Source organism: Solanum stenotomum, chromosome 10, assembly GCF_019186545.1.
Source record: "Solanum stenotomum isolate F172 chromosome 10, ASM1918654v1, whole genome shotgun sequence".
Taxonomy (NCBI): Eukaryota; Viridiplantae; Streptophyta; class Magnoliopsida; order Solanales; family Solanaceae; genus Solanum; species Solanum stenotomum.
The window spans coordinates 39,013,191-39,030,664 of record NC_064291.1 but is presented as its reverse complement, the minus strand read 5'-3'; the positions used below and the strand labels follow the sequence as shown (position 1 = coordinate 39,030,664).

At 32.3% G+C, this 17,474-nt stretch overlaps 1 protein-coding gene across 1 annotated transcript; it reads left to right on the top strand.

Moving 5' to 3' along the window:
- Nucleotides 1–6,280: 6,280 nt before the first annotated feature.
- LOC125842062 (pseudo histidine-containing phosphotransfer protein 2-like) lies at nucleotides 6,281–10,620 on the top strand. Its single transcript, XM_049521260.1, has 6 exons — nucleotides 6,281–6,415; nucleotides 6,503–6,633; nucleotides 6,839–6,907; nucleotides 10,082–10,153; nucleotides 10,300–10,372; nucleotides 10,532–10,620. Exons 1-6 carry the CDS (start codon nucleotides 6,371–6,373, stop codon nucleotides 10,550–10,552), a joined length of 411 nt encoding a protein of 136 aa, XP_049377217.1. The 5' UTR covers nucleotides 6,281–6,370; the 3' UTR covers nucleotides 10,553–10,620.
- Nucleotides 10,621–17,474: the final 6,854 nt, after the last annotated feature.

Below are 17,474 nucleotides of genomic sequence, written 5' to 3'. Positions count from 1 at the left end.
TTTCACAAATACTAGTGAATGAGTAAATATTTCATAATTTACTATTAGTAGCTAAATATGAGGAATATAATTTAATAAACTCAAATGACAATTTTCCAATTAAGTGCGACTAGTTTATACCTTGTTCACTACTAGATAGTTATATATGATACTAGTTATAATTTATATCATTTTGTTTACTATTGAAATGGTATTAATTAATGTACAAATCTAATGTATTATCCTATATCATATTTTAGTATATAATATATTGGCGGAAGATAAAGTTGTAGAAAGAAGAATCTTCGAAAGAGAAGAAAAGACAATGTTCACGTACGGCCAAAAATAAACTTCAAAAGATGAGCACTACGTTTCTTGCACATTTTTAAATATAGAATATAGCTAGACACTTTTTCATCGATAAATTATATTATTTAGCTAGGTTAAATTTTAATTTTATGTATATATTATATATCAATTCCTCTTTATTTTCTTATGTAGTGTCTATTTTTTCTTTCTTTTTAAAAAATATTGTAATACTCCTTATTAAATTCTTGGATCCGTCAATAATGAAGAAGGGAAATTTTTATACTTTTCCTGTCCCTAATTACTTGTCCACTTTTGAATTGACACACCTATTAAGAAAATAATGATTAACATAGTGAGTTTACCATATTACCCCTATAAATTATGCAGTGGATAAATTAAAAACTTAAGATTTTCAAGAAGTTCTACCTTTTCAAAGTAATTAATTGAGGGTATAATAGGTAAAAACAATTGTCCTTTCTTGATTTGTCAAAATAAACTAGTAATTAGGGACAACTAAAAAATGAAAAGTTGACAATTAATTAAGGATTAAGGAAACATTCAATAAGAAAGAGATCGAGATTTGTAGAGATGGTTAATTATTATATCACCACAAGTTGTTATTTAGATGTAATTTTACAGAGTACAAGTTGTAAAAAAAATGATTGTTTTGTTATTATAAAGAGGTAAAACATACAATAAAAGATTAGTTTAGAAAAGAACTTAACTATTTTAACGAAGTATTTTGTTATATATAACTATGAGGATGGCCTTTACATAAAGGTCCGACTGTATTGTTGTTGTTATTGGCAAAAAAGATGTATAAAATCTATATTTTAGTTTTTTAATGTTAACGACGTAGGAATTTTAATGCCAAATTCTAAGCATTAATCAAACTTTGTATAAAGAATGAAAATCTTTTTATATATATATATATATAATATTCTTTGTCATTTAATGCATTAATGTATCAAAATATTTGGCCAAAATCTCTACCTCTATTATTGGTAATCTAAGAGATTCGTTTTGTATAAATACAGTTGATTTATATCACCAAAAAATGAAAATAGCTATCATAAAGGGGCACTTTTTTAATTAAAAAATGTACTGTTATAAAGACGATTATTGCTATTATAAGTAAAAAGTTATTATAAAAAATATGAATTATTATAATAAAATGTTATTACATAAAAATAATAGTATATAAAATTCTGACGATATATACAACAATTTTTCTTTTGCATTAGCATGGTATATTCACCGCCCCTTTCAAATAGAAGAAGTGTATCATAAAGAGCTTCATAGTAAAACCACAAACTAAAAGTGTCCTCTTCTCTTCTTTCTAGTTAAATCAAGTAAGTAATATATTTGAATATAGTCTGTAAAAATAATATCAAAGAGTATAATCTAGTTGTAACACTCCGTATCGGAAGAGGTAGGGCTTAGCAATTCTTAGAATTTAAAGGTGGGACCCACGCTCCGTAGGGAGCCTCGATGGAAAACTACCTAAGGCAGTAGCCACGCTAGGACCCACGGCCCGTGGCTAGGGGGTTTCGTGGTTGACCAAACCAAACCACGCTTGACCAGGACAAACCGTATGTCCATCCACGACCCGTTAACATGGTCTCTGGTTGGTTACTGGATGGCTAAGTTGAGGACATAAGGGTCCTTTTCGGATTTGATTGGACTTAAGTGGTGTCATTTTACCCTAGTCTAAACCACCTATATAAGTACTTTAGACCCCTAAATTAAGTCATTTAAGTCATTCTCTCAAACTCACCAAAAGAATTGGATTCCTCTCTCAAATAATTCTCTTTCTAGAAAGTTGAAGAAGAAGAAGAGGATTCAGGCTAGGTCAAGTCAAGTCTCCAATCTTCGAAACTTTGTGGGCTTTGTAATTAAGGTATGATGGTTGTTTCCATGAAACCCCCATGTTTTCCAAAATTTAGAAGAAGAATTTCCCATGTCAAACTAGGATTTCTAATGTTATTGGTTATGATTCAATAGAGTGGATTATGATTGTTTATGATGAAATTGCATGTTTTTAGTATGATTATACATGTATCCATGCTTAACCTATGATTCTAGAGTGAATTTGATGTAGTTGGGTTTTATGCCATGAGAGGGGAAATTGAGGCTTAGATGTGATTTTCTAGGATTGATGAATTACATTATAGATAATTGCTTGAGATGGAAGGACATAGACATAAATTGCTTAAGAGTAAAGCTTATAGACATGAATTGATCAAGATCAAGTATGTATAATGAATTATGATTAGTAGGGCTTGAGAGTAAAGCTAACATGATGAGTTAAGACTAGTAAGGCTTTGAGAGGGAAGCTATATGATGAATGTTGATAATAGATAGAATTGTTGTGGAAGGTTTACCCACATGAACACAAACATTAATGTGAAATGTTTTCTCACATAGAATGATTCTAGGTTGAAAGGCTTGCTCACCTAAAATGAATCAAAGCATATATGAACTATGTTAGCTTGAAGTAGTGATATGATACCTCTTCATGAATAGCTTGACTTGGTAAGACAAGACCATGCATGGTAGCTTGAGATAGTAGAACTCATGGATAGCCTTAGATTGAGCAATCGTACCCTTCCAATGTGGCTTGAACTAGCATAATAGAATGCTTGCATGATAGCTTGACTTGGTGAGGCCACACCATTTCATGATAGCTTGGATTGAGCAATAGTACCCTTTCTTGAGTAGCTTGGACATGCATGAGAGGATGCTTTCCATGATAGCTTGGTCTAGCATAGTAAGGTGACTTTCCTTGATAGCCTTGAAATGGTAAATCGTAACCATTCATGAGTAATGATGTGTTGTGGACTAGTAGAGAGATACTCTTCCATGATTAGTAAGAATGACTAAAGAGGGACAAGCCCCTAATCAAAGTAGCATAGTTATGATGAAACAAGATTTCCTCAAGGAGGTATTGTAAGTATGTTTCCATATGAAATTGATTGTATGATGATAGCTTAGCTTGTATTGTTAATTGAGGTGCTTTCCTTGACATGTATGACTAGAGGTGATGACCTATGTATTGAGTAAGAATAAATTGAGGTTACTTGAGTAGTGTTCCTCTTATGATATGGGGATTTATATGCATTGAATATGCTTATTATTTATGTTGTTATCTCTTATGATTATTGTATATGTCTTATGTTGACTAATGCCTATGCTATGCTTATAAGTTGAAGGTTTATACTAGCCATCATATTTAGTACATTATTGTACTAACACATACTTTTGCCTACATTCTTATCAAATGTAGGGTCCGGCGATATTGACTTCCATCTTCGTGGCTAGAATCTTAGTAGAGCAAGGAGTGAAGATTTGGTGAGTCCTCATAGCATCGGGGACTTGATCACCTTTCCTTTTATGTCTTTTCTTTTATGTTTTAGAACTATTGTATGAGATGTGTCCCTAAGACTATTCAAGTATTAGATGGTTTGAGACAAATGTTAAAGACTTCTGTTTCGTTTTATAATAGACTTTAATATTGTTGAAAATGTTTTGAATTTCCGCACCATTTACTATTATCTTATGTTATGATATGCTACGGGGCTTGTATGAGGCCTTTCGGAGTCTTGTACGCCTTGTTACATCTAGGGGTACCCCTGGATTGTGACACTAGTGACTAATAAAGTTGATGTAGAACTATAATGTTTAAGGTTTAAATCACAACAAAGGTTGTTCAACATAGGTTTCATACAAAATTATATATTCGGCAAAGAGATCATGGATTATGAATTGCAACTCCTAAACTTGGGTGACAACAGTCTTACTGTCTATCATCTTATAGTCCAGAAGCTTTGTCATAATGAACTTCTTCATTCTGACATGCTCTGTTTTGTACTTCTTTTCCAAAGCATCTCAAAGTTCTTTTGAGGTATTCATATTATTGTACACATTGTACAAATCATCTTGCCGGTCACTCAGAGTATAGTTTTTGCACAAAAAATTTGATTCCTTCCATCTCCATCCGTAGTTTCATCCGACAGAATAGGAATGTTCTCACCAATGAACCTTTGCAGACTCAACGTAGTAATATAGAAGAGCATCTTTTGCTGTCATCTCTTGAAATCGACTCCAGAAAACTTTGCAGGTTTCTCAACCGGGGCAAGAACAACAGTTGAACGATTTGGGTGCAACCGATGTTGTTGCAACACTCATTGTTCTAACATTAACTTGACTTGAATTAGTCATTTTCAGTCAATTTAGTATATGAAATACTAACAGTAAAGAATAAATTTTTATAGAACATGTTTCTAATTTAACGATAAAGTTCTTATATTCATCTAATCGTTAATCGAATGAATCTTAAATTCAAACAGAGTGGAAAATTAGAAAGATTTTAATCTCCAGAAATCTCAAATACAGAAACAAATATATATTAAATTTCTTAAGTTTGTTATCTCTTGTATTCAGGCTAGTAAAAACAGAAACATAAAAGATGAAAAAGAAAGACATAAACTAAACAATTCGAATTCACAGAACCTACTATGTATCCTTGAGAAATTTAATCCCCTAAAGTACCCAAGGTTGTAGATTAATTCCTCCTAAGATAAAATGAATTAACTATTAAAGAAGTAGTGGTTCCTCTAACTTCAATAATTTCAGCGAACTCAAAAATTAGCAACGAGAGCACACACACAAACCCAGTTGATCGAAAATTTTATTTGTAAGAAAATGTATGCAGAAGAGAGAAAATTTTCAGTGTTTGAAAAATGAAAGAAGTATATATTTATAGCCAACTGCAGAAAGTGTGAGCAACAAGTGTGAACACACCTATTCAGAATGTTTGTGTCTTTTGGGAAAAGAAGTGTCTGTTCGAAAGGAACATGTCCCTTCTGAGAGACTTTACCTTTGGGCGAATTTTCAAATAATTTTGTTTTGCGAAATTAATTCCTTTAATTAATTAATTAACATTTTGAAATAATTTTAAGAAACAAGGAAATTAATTAATGAGATTGATTAAATAAATTTTGCCTAAATAAATTATCAATCAATCACATGTTGAGGCCAAGGCCGAGCGAGCAATGACGCAGCGCAGGGGGCACCTTCTACTTAACCCTTTAAGAGCTAAAGTAAGTGTTTCCTAGTATAAGGACAAACTGTTTCCTTTTCTTCTACCAATATGAGAGAAATTACTCTTCATTTTCCCTCCAAATTGGTTCCTTCACGTTTCCCAATTTATCATTCATTCTTATTTCTCATTTACACCTTGCTTAAACCCAACAGTGTTTCATAGTTAAAAAAAAAATTGGTAGCATGGCTTATAGTTTACAAATAGTTGGGGTGGTCCAACTATAGTTGTTATGATCAGAGGCGGATTTAAAATTAGAAATTTATACACTTTTAAGACGATCTTAAATTATTAATATTATATTAGTGAGTTTGCATTCAAATATTCATGTATAGAGACACATATTTGTGATGAGACCATTGTATCTTTTTTTTTTTAAAAAAAAAAACTTTACTATTATGCTATAATTGGAATCATACCCTCTTGATGGACCACTTTCCATTAGGATGATGAACAAAAATATATAGGGAAAAGGTAGAAGTACCTCCCTAGACTATGACCCAAATCTCAGAGACACACCTTAACTAAACTAAGGTCCTATTACCCTCCTGAATTCATTTTTTTTTTAATTTTGTACACCTTTTTGGCTTATGTGGCATCCAAATATATCCCATGCACCTCAACTGTGTGGAGTCACGGGGTGTGCCACATAAGCCAAAAGGTGTACAATATTATAAAATGAGTTCAGGGGGTAATAGGACCTTAGTTTAGTTAAGGTGTGTCTCTGCGATTTCAGTTATAGTCTAGGGGGTACTTGTACCTTCTCCCAAAATATATATGCAAAGTTGTAGGAAACCTATTGAATTATTGCAAATTAATATGGACCACCTTTTATAACTTGAATATCTCATATTGTCCTTGATGACCTTTTCCAATGCCTTCATCTATATATTTATATATATAGCTTTTGCATGAGCATAGTATATACATATATAGCCCTTTTTTAGAAAGGAAAATTTCTGTTTGTATATTGAAATTAATATGCAACGCCAAGCTGCCTCCATGAAGAGAAACCTCTTCCATCAGGTCTTATATATTTTCTTTCATATTATAACATATATTTGGAGATTTGATTATTTTGTAGGTTGAAACTCTACGTATATTGGTGTGTAGGACTATCTAGATGAACAATTTAATGAGCTCGAAGAACTGCAAGATGATGATAACCCTAACTTCGTGGAGGAAGTTGTTAACCTTTTCTTCACGGATTCAGTTAGATTGATTCATAATGTTGATCTTGCTCTGTAAGTAATATTACAATTCTCATTTTATTTTATAATATTACAACTAGTTATGATGTTTCTTTCGTTAGTACTAATGTTTTTATCAGAAATAATTGTGTAAATTTTGAGTGATTTATTTTTTTGAATAATCAAAAGTTTTTGTAATGGTTTGACGCAAATAATTATGAATTTTGTGGATAATAATGCATATTTTGTACGTTCGTAGGGCAAATGAACCTTGCGATTTTGGTAGGCTGGATGATTTGATGCACCAATTCAAGGGCAGCAGCTCAAGGTACAATTAAACTAATTATTTTAATATCATATTCTCTTATATAACAAGTCGGGTGTACAAAATTGAATCGAAAATCGAATCAAATCGCAAATCGAGTTAAACAAAAAAAAAAACCCGACTAGTGGTTTGGTTTGACTTGGTTTGGTATTGAAAAAAAAACCCGACTATATTTGGGTTGGTTTGGTTTCAACTAAAAAAACCCAACCCAACATTATATATATAATTTTAAAAGTTTATTTTATACGTAAAAATATTTACTTTGATATAATTTTTAAATATTTCTTATACTTTTTCATAGTTTTTATCTTTTAATATATTATTTCATGTTTGAAAGTTAGAATTCGTAATGGTCCAATAAAGATTATAGTTCATAGATGTTGGTAATTATAATAAAGCTTAAATCAAAATCAAATTAATATTAATGCAAAAAGAAAATCAATTCAACACTAAGCATGACAATAATATTGAATATTTGTTCTTTAGTTTTACATAGGTTTAGGCAATTAAAATACATAATCTAAATTTAATTTCCTTTAATATTTAGTCATGTAACTATTACTTATTAAACTTATTTTAGCATGAGATCATTTTCATTATGACTTAATAATTTGCAATATTTGTTTACGCGATTTCATTATTATTTTTTTGTTGGATATTTTAGTGTCATCAATCATATCATATTTTGTGTGATTTTCTTAAGAAACACCTTAAATAGTTGTATTTTGGTAGGACTAAAGAAATATTTCAAGTACAAGTAAATTATATGTTTGTATGAATACTTTACCGGAAAACCCGAAAATCCGAAAAAACCCGAGGTTGAAAAACCCTAATTTTATTGGTTTGGTTTGGCTTATAAATTCAGAAACCCGACATAAATGGTTTGATTTGATATTTGAAAAACCCGAACCAACCCGACAATATACACCCCTAATAACAAGGCATATAGTTGAGCATGATCTTTATTTTGTTTAATTCTTTGTGTAAATGTTGATTTACCTACTTCAAGCCTTGTAGTTAAAGTTGGAAATTACATAAAATGTATAATAAGTCACATAATAATTTAAAATATACAAAAATCATATCAAGAATTGATTGACTCTTCAAATTTTATTTGTATCACATAAATTAAGATTAAAATGAATATTAATATTATTGTGCCCGTGCTACCAGGGCCGACTCAACAACATTAGGGGCCTAAAGCGAAACTTAAGAGAGGGGCCCTAATATTTTATTTTTCATCATATGTATTTTTATTTAAAATCTACTTTTCTAGCTATTTTAGATGCGAAGTCATTAAGTACTATTTTATAATCAAATTGTTTTAATAATTTCTTTTCAAATAATAATATAGCTAATTCATTCAATCTCTCTTGAGACATTGGTGATCTTAAAGAAGATTTAATCAATTTTAATTTCGAAAAACTTCCTCTGGCTGAGGCAACAGTTACAAGAACTGTTAACATTATTCTATAAGCAATATGTGTATTTGGAAAAGAATCTAGTCTTTTTATTTGATTGAGTATTTTCATTAGATGACTATCTTCTACTTGTATTATTTCTCTTAATACTTTTAATTCAAAAAATAAATCTAAATCATCAATATTAGAATAATTATTACGTGATAAAGAAAGTTCAAGGTTAACACAACATTTTTTAAAATTCTCATTATCTAGTGATCTCAATATTTTACCACTAAATAAGAAATCAAAAATATTTTCATATGCTTCAATTGGTTCAAATCTATTTTGAAGTGAAAAAATAGTCTGATCTACTCTACATAAATAAAGTAATCAATTCTAAGAGATTCTTCAAGGGACTTTGTGGTTTTGTAATCCATGTTTTCATTAAGTTGTTTCTTACGAAATTCAGGTTTATATTCATCTCATATGCAATTTCCTTAGTAGAAATCATAGCACTCATAGTACATATAATTTTTTATTTTTAAAAAAATTAACATATAGAAGTAATTGTTTTTTAAAAATGGGGGCCCAAAAAATATGAAGTCCCAAGCGATGACTTTAATGGCCTAGGGGTTAAGACGGCCCTGCGTGCTACGCACCGGATCTCATATCTAGTAATATAACATGCTTACGTTCAATTAAGTTGTGCCGTTATTTAAATTATAATAAAGGAGGAACACATGCACGTTAAAGTATGTCAGTTTGGCATAATTTTTAAGGCAAGTAAAGTTGGGTTGTTTGTTTATCCTAAAAAAGAAAAACATTTTCCTTGTTTGTTAGACATATTTTGTGTGGTTAGAAAATTACTCTCTCCGTTCACTTTTACTTTTCACATTTTATCTTGATATACATATTCATTAAGAAAATAATTATTGAGATAGGTATTTTACTAAACTAAGCATATTAAATGATGTCTTGAAAAATGATTTGAAGAATAAGTATTTAATGCTGAGGGTAAAACATGGAAAAAAATTATTATCTTTTGTTCATGATATGTCAAAAAGAACAAGTAAAAATGAAAATCTATTTTAAGAATTAATGATAAGTAAAAGTGAACGAATGGAGTATTTGTTTTCTCAATTTTTGTTCCTTACTTGATCATGAATATGAATATGAATATTAATATTTCCCTCTCAATCTTTATATATAGTTCATATATATTCCAATATTCTTTTTTTTCTTCTTTCTTTTTGTATGTTATTGACACATATTCTAAAGCTCTTCCATGTTTATAAAAGTATTCCCTCCATTCATGCTTACCGGCCCCTTCACTTACTTTTTGGCACACCTCATAAGGGTGTTTTCGTTACGGGATGCGATAGATAAAATATATTTAAGTGATTAATATGTTTTTTTGAGATTAACTTTTTAATTTTAAATAGTTAATTATATTATTTTAGTGTAAATATATATTAGAATTAATTAATATTTATAATTAAATGTGAGATAAAATAATTTTATATTTTATTTTGAACTTATTTTCAATTAAAATAACCTCTTAAGAAATAATAAATAAAATATATATTTATTATATAGTCTCAAAGGACTTAACACATGTTAAATTACTCAAAAAGATAATTTGGTGAAAAAATTAATGTAAATAACTTCCAAATACAAGTTAAATTACTCCAATCGTGTATATAACTTAAACTAATTTTACCAAGTGAAAGCACAATTATCGATGGGTAAATATTTTGTACTAATTTTGCTACAGCATTGGTGCCAAAAGAGTGAAAAGAGAGTGCTCTCAGTTCCAGGAATATTGCAATGAGAGAAATATCGATGGGTAAATATTTTGTCATCATTTATTATCTTAGTGGATATTCACATTAGCGATTCATCATGTGTAGTGACAAATTCAAAATTTAAAATCGATAAATTCTATGTGACAATTTTTAACGCATAGTTAGATGCATGTGTAACATATTTCAGGTGCAAGAGGGCATTCCAAGGGGTGAAACAAGAATATGCTACTCTAAAAACTAAGCTTGATGCTTATTTTCAGGTTTCACCCTTTATATATTTCTTGTAAAGCTTATAGCGACATAAAATTTAATGACAATTAACTAATGCTGATAAAGACTTTAACACTGTTTGTTAATATATATATATATATATATATATTTATTTATTGCTCCTAAATTTTTGAACATTTTAATTGTAGGTAGCAAGAGAAGACTCTTGAATAGTCCCATCCATGTCTAGCATCAAGTATCTGTCAAAGAGTATATTATATTATATACATGTTAAAATTATGCAGGACATTTCAAAATGTTGGGGCACTGTATACTTATAAAAACCTGTTGTTTCTGTTTATTGATAAATAAAAATAATAATCTTATGTTTATCTTTCCAAGATCCTTTATCAAAGTAAATATAGTTGTAACCTCAATTTCCAAACACCATACTCTCAAATGTATTAGTAGTACATAGCTCGGCAAAATGAGTCCATATTTTGATAATCTATTCAACTCACTCATATTTTAGTGGATTAGGTGAAATGATTTTTTAAATAGATGAATATGAATTTATATCCATAAAAATATAGAAATTCATAGATAAATTATGAATTAACCGAGTGGGTTAAGTTTTATGATGCCTCTAATCCAAGGAATAGAACTGAACTCTTTGGAATAATTATTTACTAAAGAAAATAAAAAACGTGTTCCACCTTATTCTAAAATATGAAAAATAGAAAACATGGGGGGCAGAACCGCAGAAGAGGGTTGTGCATACTGTCTTTTTTTATTTTTTGAGGAATTCACATTGGAGTCCTGATTAAATTCGGATTGCGCATTGTATGGTTCATTCAGGGGTATCGCTTCCAACATGATTTTTTTCATACTCAAGACTCGAACCCGAAACTTCTGATTAAGAATGAAGTAGTCTCACTATTGCACCACAATCCATATTGATGACAATGTATACTGTCACGACACTCATATCATTGACTTTCTCCCTCTCGAATTTTAACAAAGAGTTTATAAAAATCAATGCAACCAACATTTGTATAAAGTAGCAAGCAATTTTATCAAATCGTATTCTTTAACATTTGAAATGAAAAGGCAAATATAACATGTTGCGGTGGTGTTGCTGTGGTGTATATATAGTACCATAGATTAAAGTAAATTATCGTTGAAAAACAAAATAATAAAGATTAACAAAAAAGTATTTAAGTTGAGATATAGATATTTCGCTCTTTTTAGTGAAGGAGATTCAAGTTCACTATGACATAATCTATATTGATCCAACATTATATCTCTCTTAACTTGCTCCCTCCATTTTACAATAGTTCAACAACGCCGTATAACCTAAACAACTCCGAATTAGTTGAAGAGTACTCCAAGTTCCATTATTTGAATACATTTTTTCAAAATAAAATTACTCTTTTGTATATAGTGAATTAGTTGAAGACTTAAAAAGATATTTTGTCTCAAGTCTCTCTTTCACTACACTAATAATATAATTAGTCTCATCCACTTCTCATCTTTTTTCTATATATATTCTTATATACAATGCGATGACAAATCATCACTATTTATAGGTGATGAATTCTTACTTGCAATGAATAAGAAGATTATGGGGTAGTAAATTAGGTAAATGAATGACCTATATCTTATATAAAAATAATTGACCACATTCTTGTCAATTTATAGAACTAAAATATGCACTTTAATATTAAAATGTTATGCTCCAACATTCTCCCACTCATTTTAATATTAAGAAAATAGAGTTTCACCAATTTAATTAAAGAGAGATTATTATGCATAATGAACGTGTACTCTGCATTAAATCTTCACTTACTAAAATATTAACCTTTACTCCATAGTCTAGTGGTCTCAGATTTGAACTAAGACTGCTTAAGAGAAATAAATTATCAATGCTTACATACAATAATCAAGGTATTGACATAAGCCTTTTTAGCCAGCACATTACAGCCTTGTGTTATCTCGATTTTCATAAGTATTTTTGAGGATAAGTCCAATTCTCATAGGAAGCGGTCTACTTCCACACTCACATAGGTGATATTTGTCAAGAGTGCTCCTATAATTACGACATCCCACTCGTACGAGGTACAAGCTTTTATTAAGAGCTCTTAAACTCAACCTCCATAAATCATTACAAAATAAAAACACTCACATCATAAAGAGAGAATAAAATAAATCTATAGTGCATGCATTTCACAACAAGTCATTATATACATGACATTTTTTATTAAACCTAGTTATAGGATCTCTAGTCCAAAGGTTGGGTTTCTGTAACGGTCTGATTCCATCGTTAGGGAAAAGCCATTGGGAAAAGAATTGGACTAGAAAAACTTTTGAGTAGTAACTTGAAATTTCCTAGCCTAGTCCAGATTTGGACGAAATCGGAGTCAGGCGAGTATAAGAAAATCTGGTAATGAATGAGAAGTGTAATAATGAAATTGATTGCATGAGTGGATAGCTAAGACGTTAAGGAACCCGTACGACTTAACGAAAATGAATTCGGGTAAGTAGAACTCCCAAAATTGATCTTAGCGTGAACGAGTATTTTTTGAGTGTCGTGGGATGAAAATGTGTTGTGAAATAGGGGTTTAGAGCTCTTAATTCGACATTCTGTTTTCGTTGCAAGCCGTTGTGGCGGGATTATTCCTGCCAGGGCGGGGCCGCTGTGGTGGGTTGGGGGCCGTCATAGCGGGACAGTCGCGATTTAAGTCAGAAATAAACCCCAAAATCATTTTATTCTGCAAGTTTTGACTTTGAGAGCTAGGAGACGACCCCAGGTGCTTTCTTGATAGTTTTCCATAATTCTTGAGGCAAAAGGTAATGTTTTATCTCCCCGAATTTATTTTTCGATTCGTAGAATGTAAATTCGTGGGTGATTATTGATGGGGGAGGGTTTTGATTTGGAAATTATGGTGGAAAAATCCCTAATCTGGGTATTAGGATCTTGGGTTGGTCTAGAGTTATTGGGTTTGTTATAATCCAGATAGTTAGACTTTTGATTGTTGATCCTAGCGTATATTAATTGTTTGTAGACCTAGAACTAGCGGAAAGACTCCGTAAAGGGAAGATTCAAGTGCCTTAGGGGATTTAAGCTTGGATTCGAGGTAGGTGATGGTTACGATTTCATGTTGGTATGATATATGTTTGTAATTATTCATTATAATGCATGTATGTATACGAATGTTGCATTATTGATCACCCTAATCGTAAATAAGGATAATTGAATAATTGTACTCCATGAATCACCTCTTGTTGTATGATTGTGAGAATATATATTGTGATTGTGATTATGGTTTGTTGAATGGATCGAGTGTTACGTTCCGACACACTAGCTTGGATCGATTTCCACGTTTCGGCATAAATATGAGATCGATTGCCACGGTCCAACATAATTATGGGATTGATTGCCACGTTCAGGCATAAATATTGGATCGAGTACCACGAACCGGTACACTAACAGTTTGAGTGTGGGTTTCATGAGAGGACCATTGAATTGGGTTTCTTGAGAGGACTATTGAATTGTGTTGTGTATCTACTTGTGATGATTTCGTTCATATCTAATGATGATTGATATTGGAAGACTATATGTTGCTCTAAATTGACATAACTGTGATATGTGAGAATCGTGAAAATGTTCGTTATTCGTAATAGTTGACTAATACTGTATATGTGTGGTTACTTGTATGTGTTTCACTTATTGGGATAGCCGCGTGATCCTACTAGTACACTGTGGTTGTGTACTGATACTGCACTTGCTTGTTCTTTATTGAGTACATGACATCTTCAGGTGGCTATTGATAAACCTCAGCTAGATGACTATTGAGTGTGACTAAATTCAAAGGTGAGTCAGTTCTTTCATGCTGTCATGGATCTTTCTTGTTTAAGTCCACCGTTTTCGGACTTAAACTATTTGTTTAAGGTGTTTTGTTTAGTTTCGGGGTTGTACTCCTTGTTCTTAGACTTGTCGTTAGTAGAGTTTTGGTACAATGACTTTCAGGTTCTAAGGGTTGAATTTCCGCATTAGTTTGGTTAGTTAATTGTTTAAACCTTTGGAGTTTATGGGGACTCCATTTTTATTGTCATTTAAACATGTTTCCGTATCTTTAAATGCATAGTTTTTGGTTAAGTTGTTTAGTATGAGTTGTAGTAATGGTTCTCCCATAGGAGGGTTAGTATGGGTGTCAATCACGACGGTCTGGGTCATGACAAAATTGGTATCAGAGCCTGGGTTCGTTGATTTCATTGTACCAAAACGAGTTTAGTAGAGTCTTACGAAACAATACGATGAAGTCCGTACTTTTCTTCGAGAGCTATGAGACTTTAGGGAACTTACTTCTTTCTACTCCTTCATGCTATGACTTGAATCCAATTGGTATCTGGGTGATACAAATTGGTATCTTTCCTCCTCCACTCTATGGTCCGAACTAGAGCAACAAAAGTGGTAACACCATCACTAGCAAGAGAGGATCTGTATAGACTACTGACATTTGAATAGGGTCACCATTCAAAACAAGTATCCATTGCCTCAGATAAATGACCTTTCTGACCAATTGCAAAGTGCATCGGTTTTCTCTAAGATTGACTTAAGGTCTGGTTACCATTAGTTAAAGATTGATGCAGTTAAGAATTGAGTTTGACCAAGTTCTATGATTGAAATTAGTTGTTTTGTGGGGCTTGCTAGCTACTATTATCGCTTGTGGTATGAGTTGAGTCCAATTGGTATCTCAACGATGTGAACTAGACGTCGTAGTCACGGCTGAAGGGACACAATCAAGTTAATTGGAACTGAAAAGGTTCCAATTGGTATCTGGCTTTAGGGGTCGTATAAGGCATAAATGATCAGTAACAGTCATCTATGAAACAAACTAATTAAAGAATTTGGACTTATCTGCAAATTATAATTGCTTGAGTATCGTGGAACTTGTTTTGGAAAGAAGGTCACGACTAAGTTCGATGCAAAGGTGTAGATAATGTATGATGTGATTCGTAAGAAAGATCTGGACATGTCTTGCGCTTGAGTAATAACCGCGTGTCTGGGTGTATCCTGGGATGTGTGGGTTATGGTGTTGAATAAATGAGAATGAGTTGGATTGTGTATCGTTGGATTGACTCGGGGTAGATAATGATTATCTTAGTTCAGGGGATTATCCTAAATTGCTCAGTAAATTTAAAACCCGTTGGGAGATTTAGAAAAGAGAAAAACCCCAGAAAAATTTATTGCCTAGGTACTGTTTTCGTCTGAGCCGCTGGGGGGATCTTTCTGCCAGCGCGAGGCTGCCAGAGCGGGACAGGGCGAGACAGAATCTCAACTCGATCTCCTCTGTTTTTCCCAGGTCTCTTTATAGAACCCGAATCGAATCCGAACTAACCTCTGCGATCTAATTTAGTGTTCAACAATCGAATATAAGTTATAAAATGTGTTAAAATTATGGAGAACTTGGGTATATGAGGAGGAAATCAGCGAGGCTGTGGAGGCCGGGGAAATGGTAATGTAGGCAGATGAGTAGTGCAGCCAGGTGAGGAGGTTGCCCGTTAAGATGACAGGGCTCAGTTATATGCTTTTCTAGGCAAAACCTAGTTTGAGGTGTATGATGCAGTAGTCACTAGTGCTACTCTTGTCTGTGCCTGGATGACTATTGTTTTGTTTGATCTGGGTTCTACTTATTCATATGTGTCAGTTCAATTGCCTTGGAATTTAATGTGGGTTTGTGATATACTTGATGCCCCCATCCATGTTTCTACCCTAGTTAAAGAGCCAGTCATAGTCACCCATGTACATCGTGTTGTCCTATTGTGTTTATGGATTTTTAGATTTGGGTTGATTTGGTTATGCTGGATATGACTGACTTGATATAATTTTAGGCATTACTTGGTTATCCCCCTATTATACCGGGCTTAATCGTAATACTAAGTCGGTAACTCTAGAGATCCCCAGTAGGGAAAGATTAGAGTGGGAAAGGGGTGTACAAGCCTAAGTCAGCCAAGGTCATATTTTTCGTGCGGGGTAGGAAACTGGTAGGACATGATATTTTGGCGTAATTGGATCATATTTAGGATGTTGAGGTCGAATCCCGCTCTATTGAGTCTATTCATGTGGTGTCAGAATTAAGAGAGCTTAAAGCTCAAATCCAAGGGCTTCTTGATTAAGGCTTCACCCGTCCTAGTGCTTCCCCGTGGGATGCTCCTGTCTTGTTTGTTAAGAAGAAGAGGGTAGTATGAGGACTGATGATTTTATCTTAAGTCATAAAGAGGTGGATTCATACCGGGATGACAAGCTTATGGATAAAGAAAGTCCCATTGAGTATACTTGGGTGAAGGCAATTGAAGTATTTTGATAAGAAAGTGCGCATAAAAATTGGGTTAGCCCTCTGAATTTGATGAGTATACTTGAGTTTGAGGTGTCGTGTTGATGAAAGGTTGGCTTCGTAGTGATAGTCAAGGCTGACTAAGTGTAATGGTAATAAGAGTTCGTGATGGATTGTGACGGGATGCAACTATATAATAAAGTTGTTGGTTAAACGAATTTATGTATAGTAATTACGACTTGTGAGTATCTAAGGTTGTGGTTTTCTATTATTGCTAAGGAACGTGGTTGTATGGAAAGTTTTAAGAAATGGTGGGACACTATTCGAATAGAAATTAAAGAGCTAGAGTCATAATGAAGAAAAATATAGTAGAAGGTAGTACAACCTTTAGAGAGAGGCAAAAACAAGAATATTTTATTGGATTCTTAAGGCTAAAGAGGTATCTTTAGAGGGGTAGATAATTGGATTCAAAGATGCGTGATTTCATTGTTTTGTTATGGCTATGGTAATAGTGTCATGGGTTAAAAACTATTGAAAAAAACTTGAGAAAGGATTGTGCAGACATTAGCTTGAGCGTGATGATAAGTGCTTGTTTTTGTTTTTGAGTTTAGTAATGAGGACGATTGGATTGTTACCGAAAAATATTGTAAGATCGATGGAGATGCGATCCATGATAAGCGAAGATCCATGATTTCATAAAAGTTATCAAGGTATAAGCTAATGTTGATAGATAAGGGGATTGTGTTATACGGTTGAGTTACAATTCAGAGTTTTTATTGTAAGTCTACATTCGCGGTGATATATTTTGTCAAGG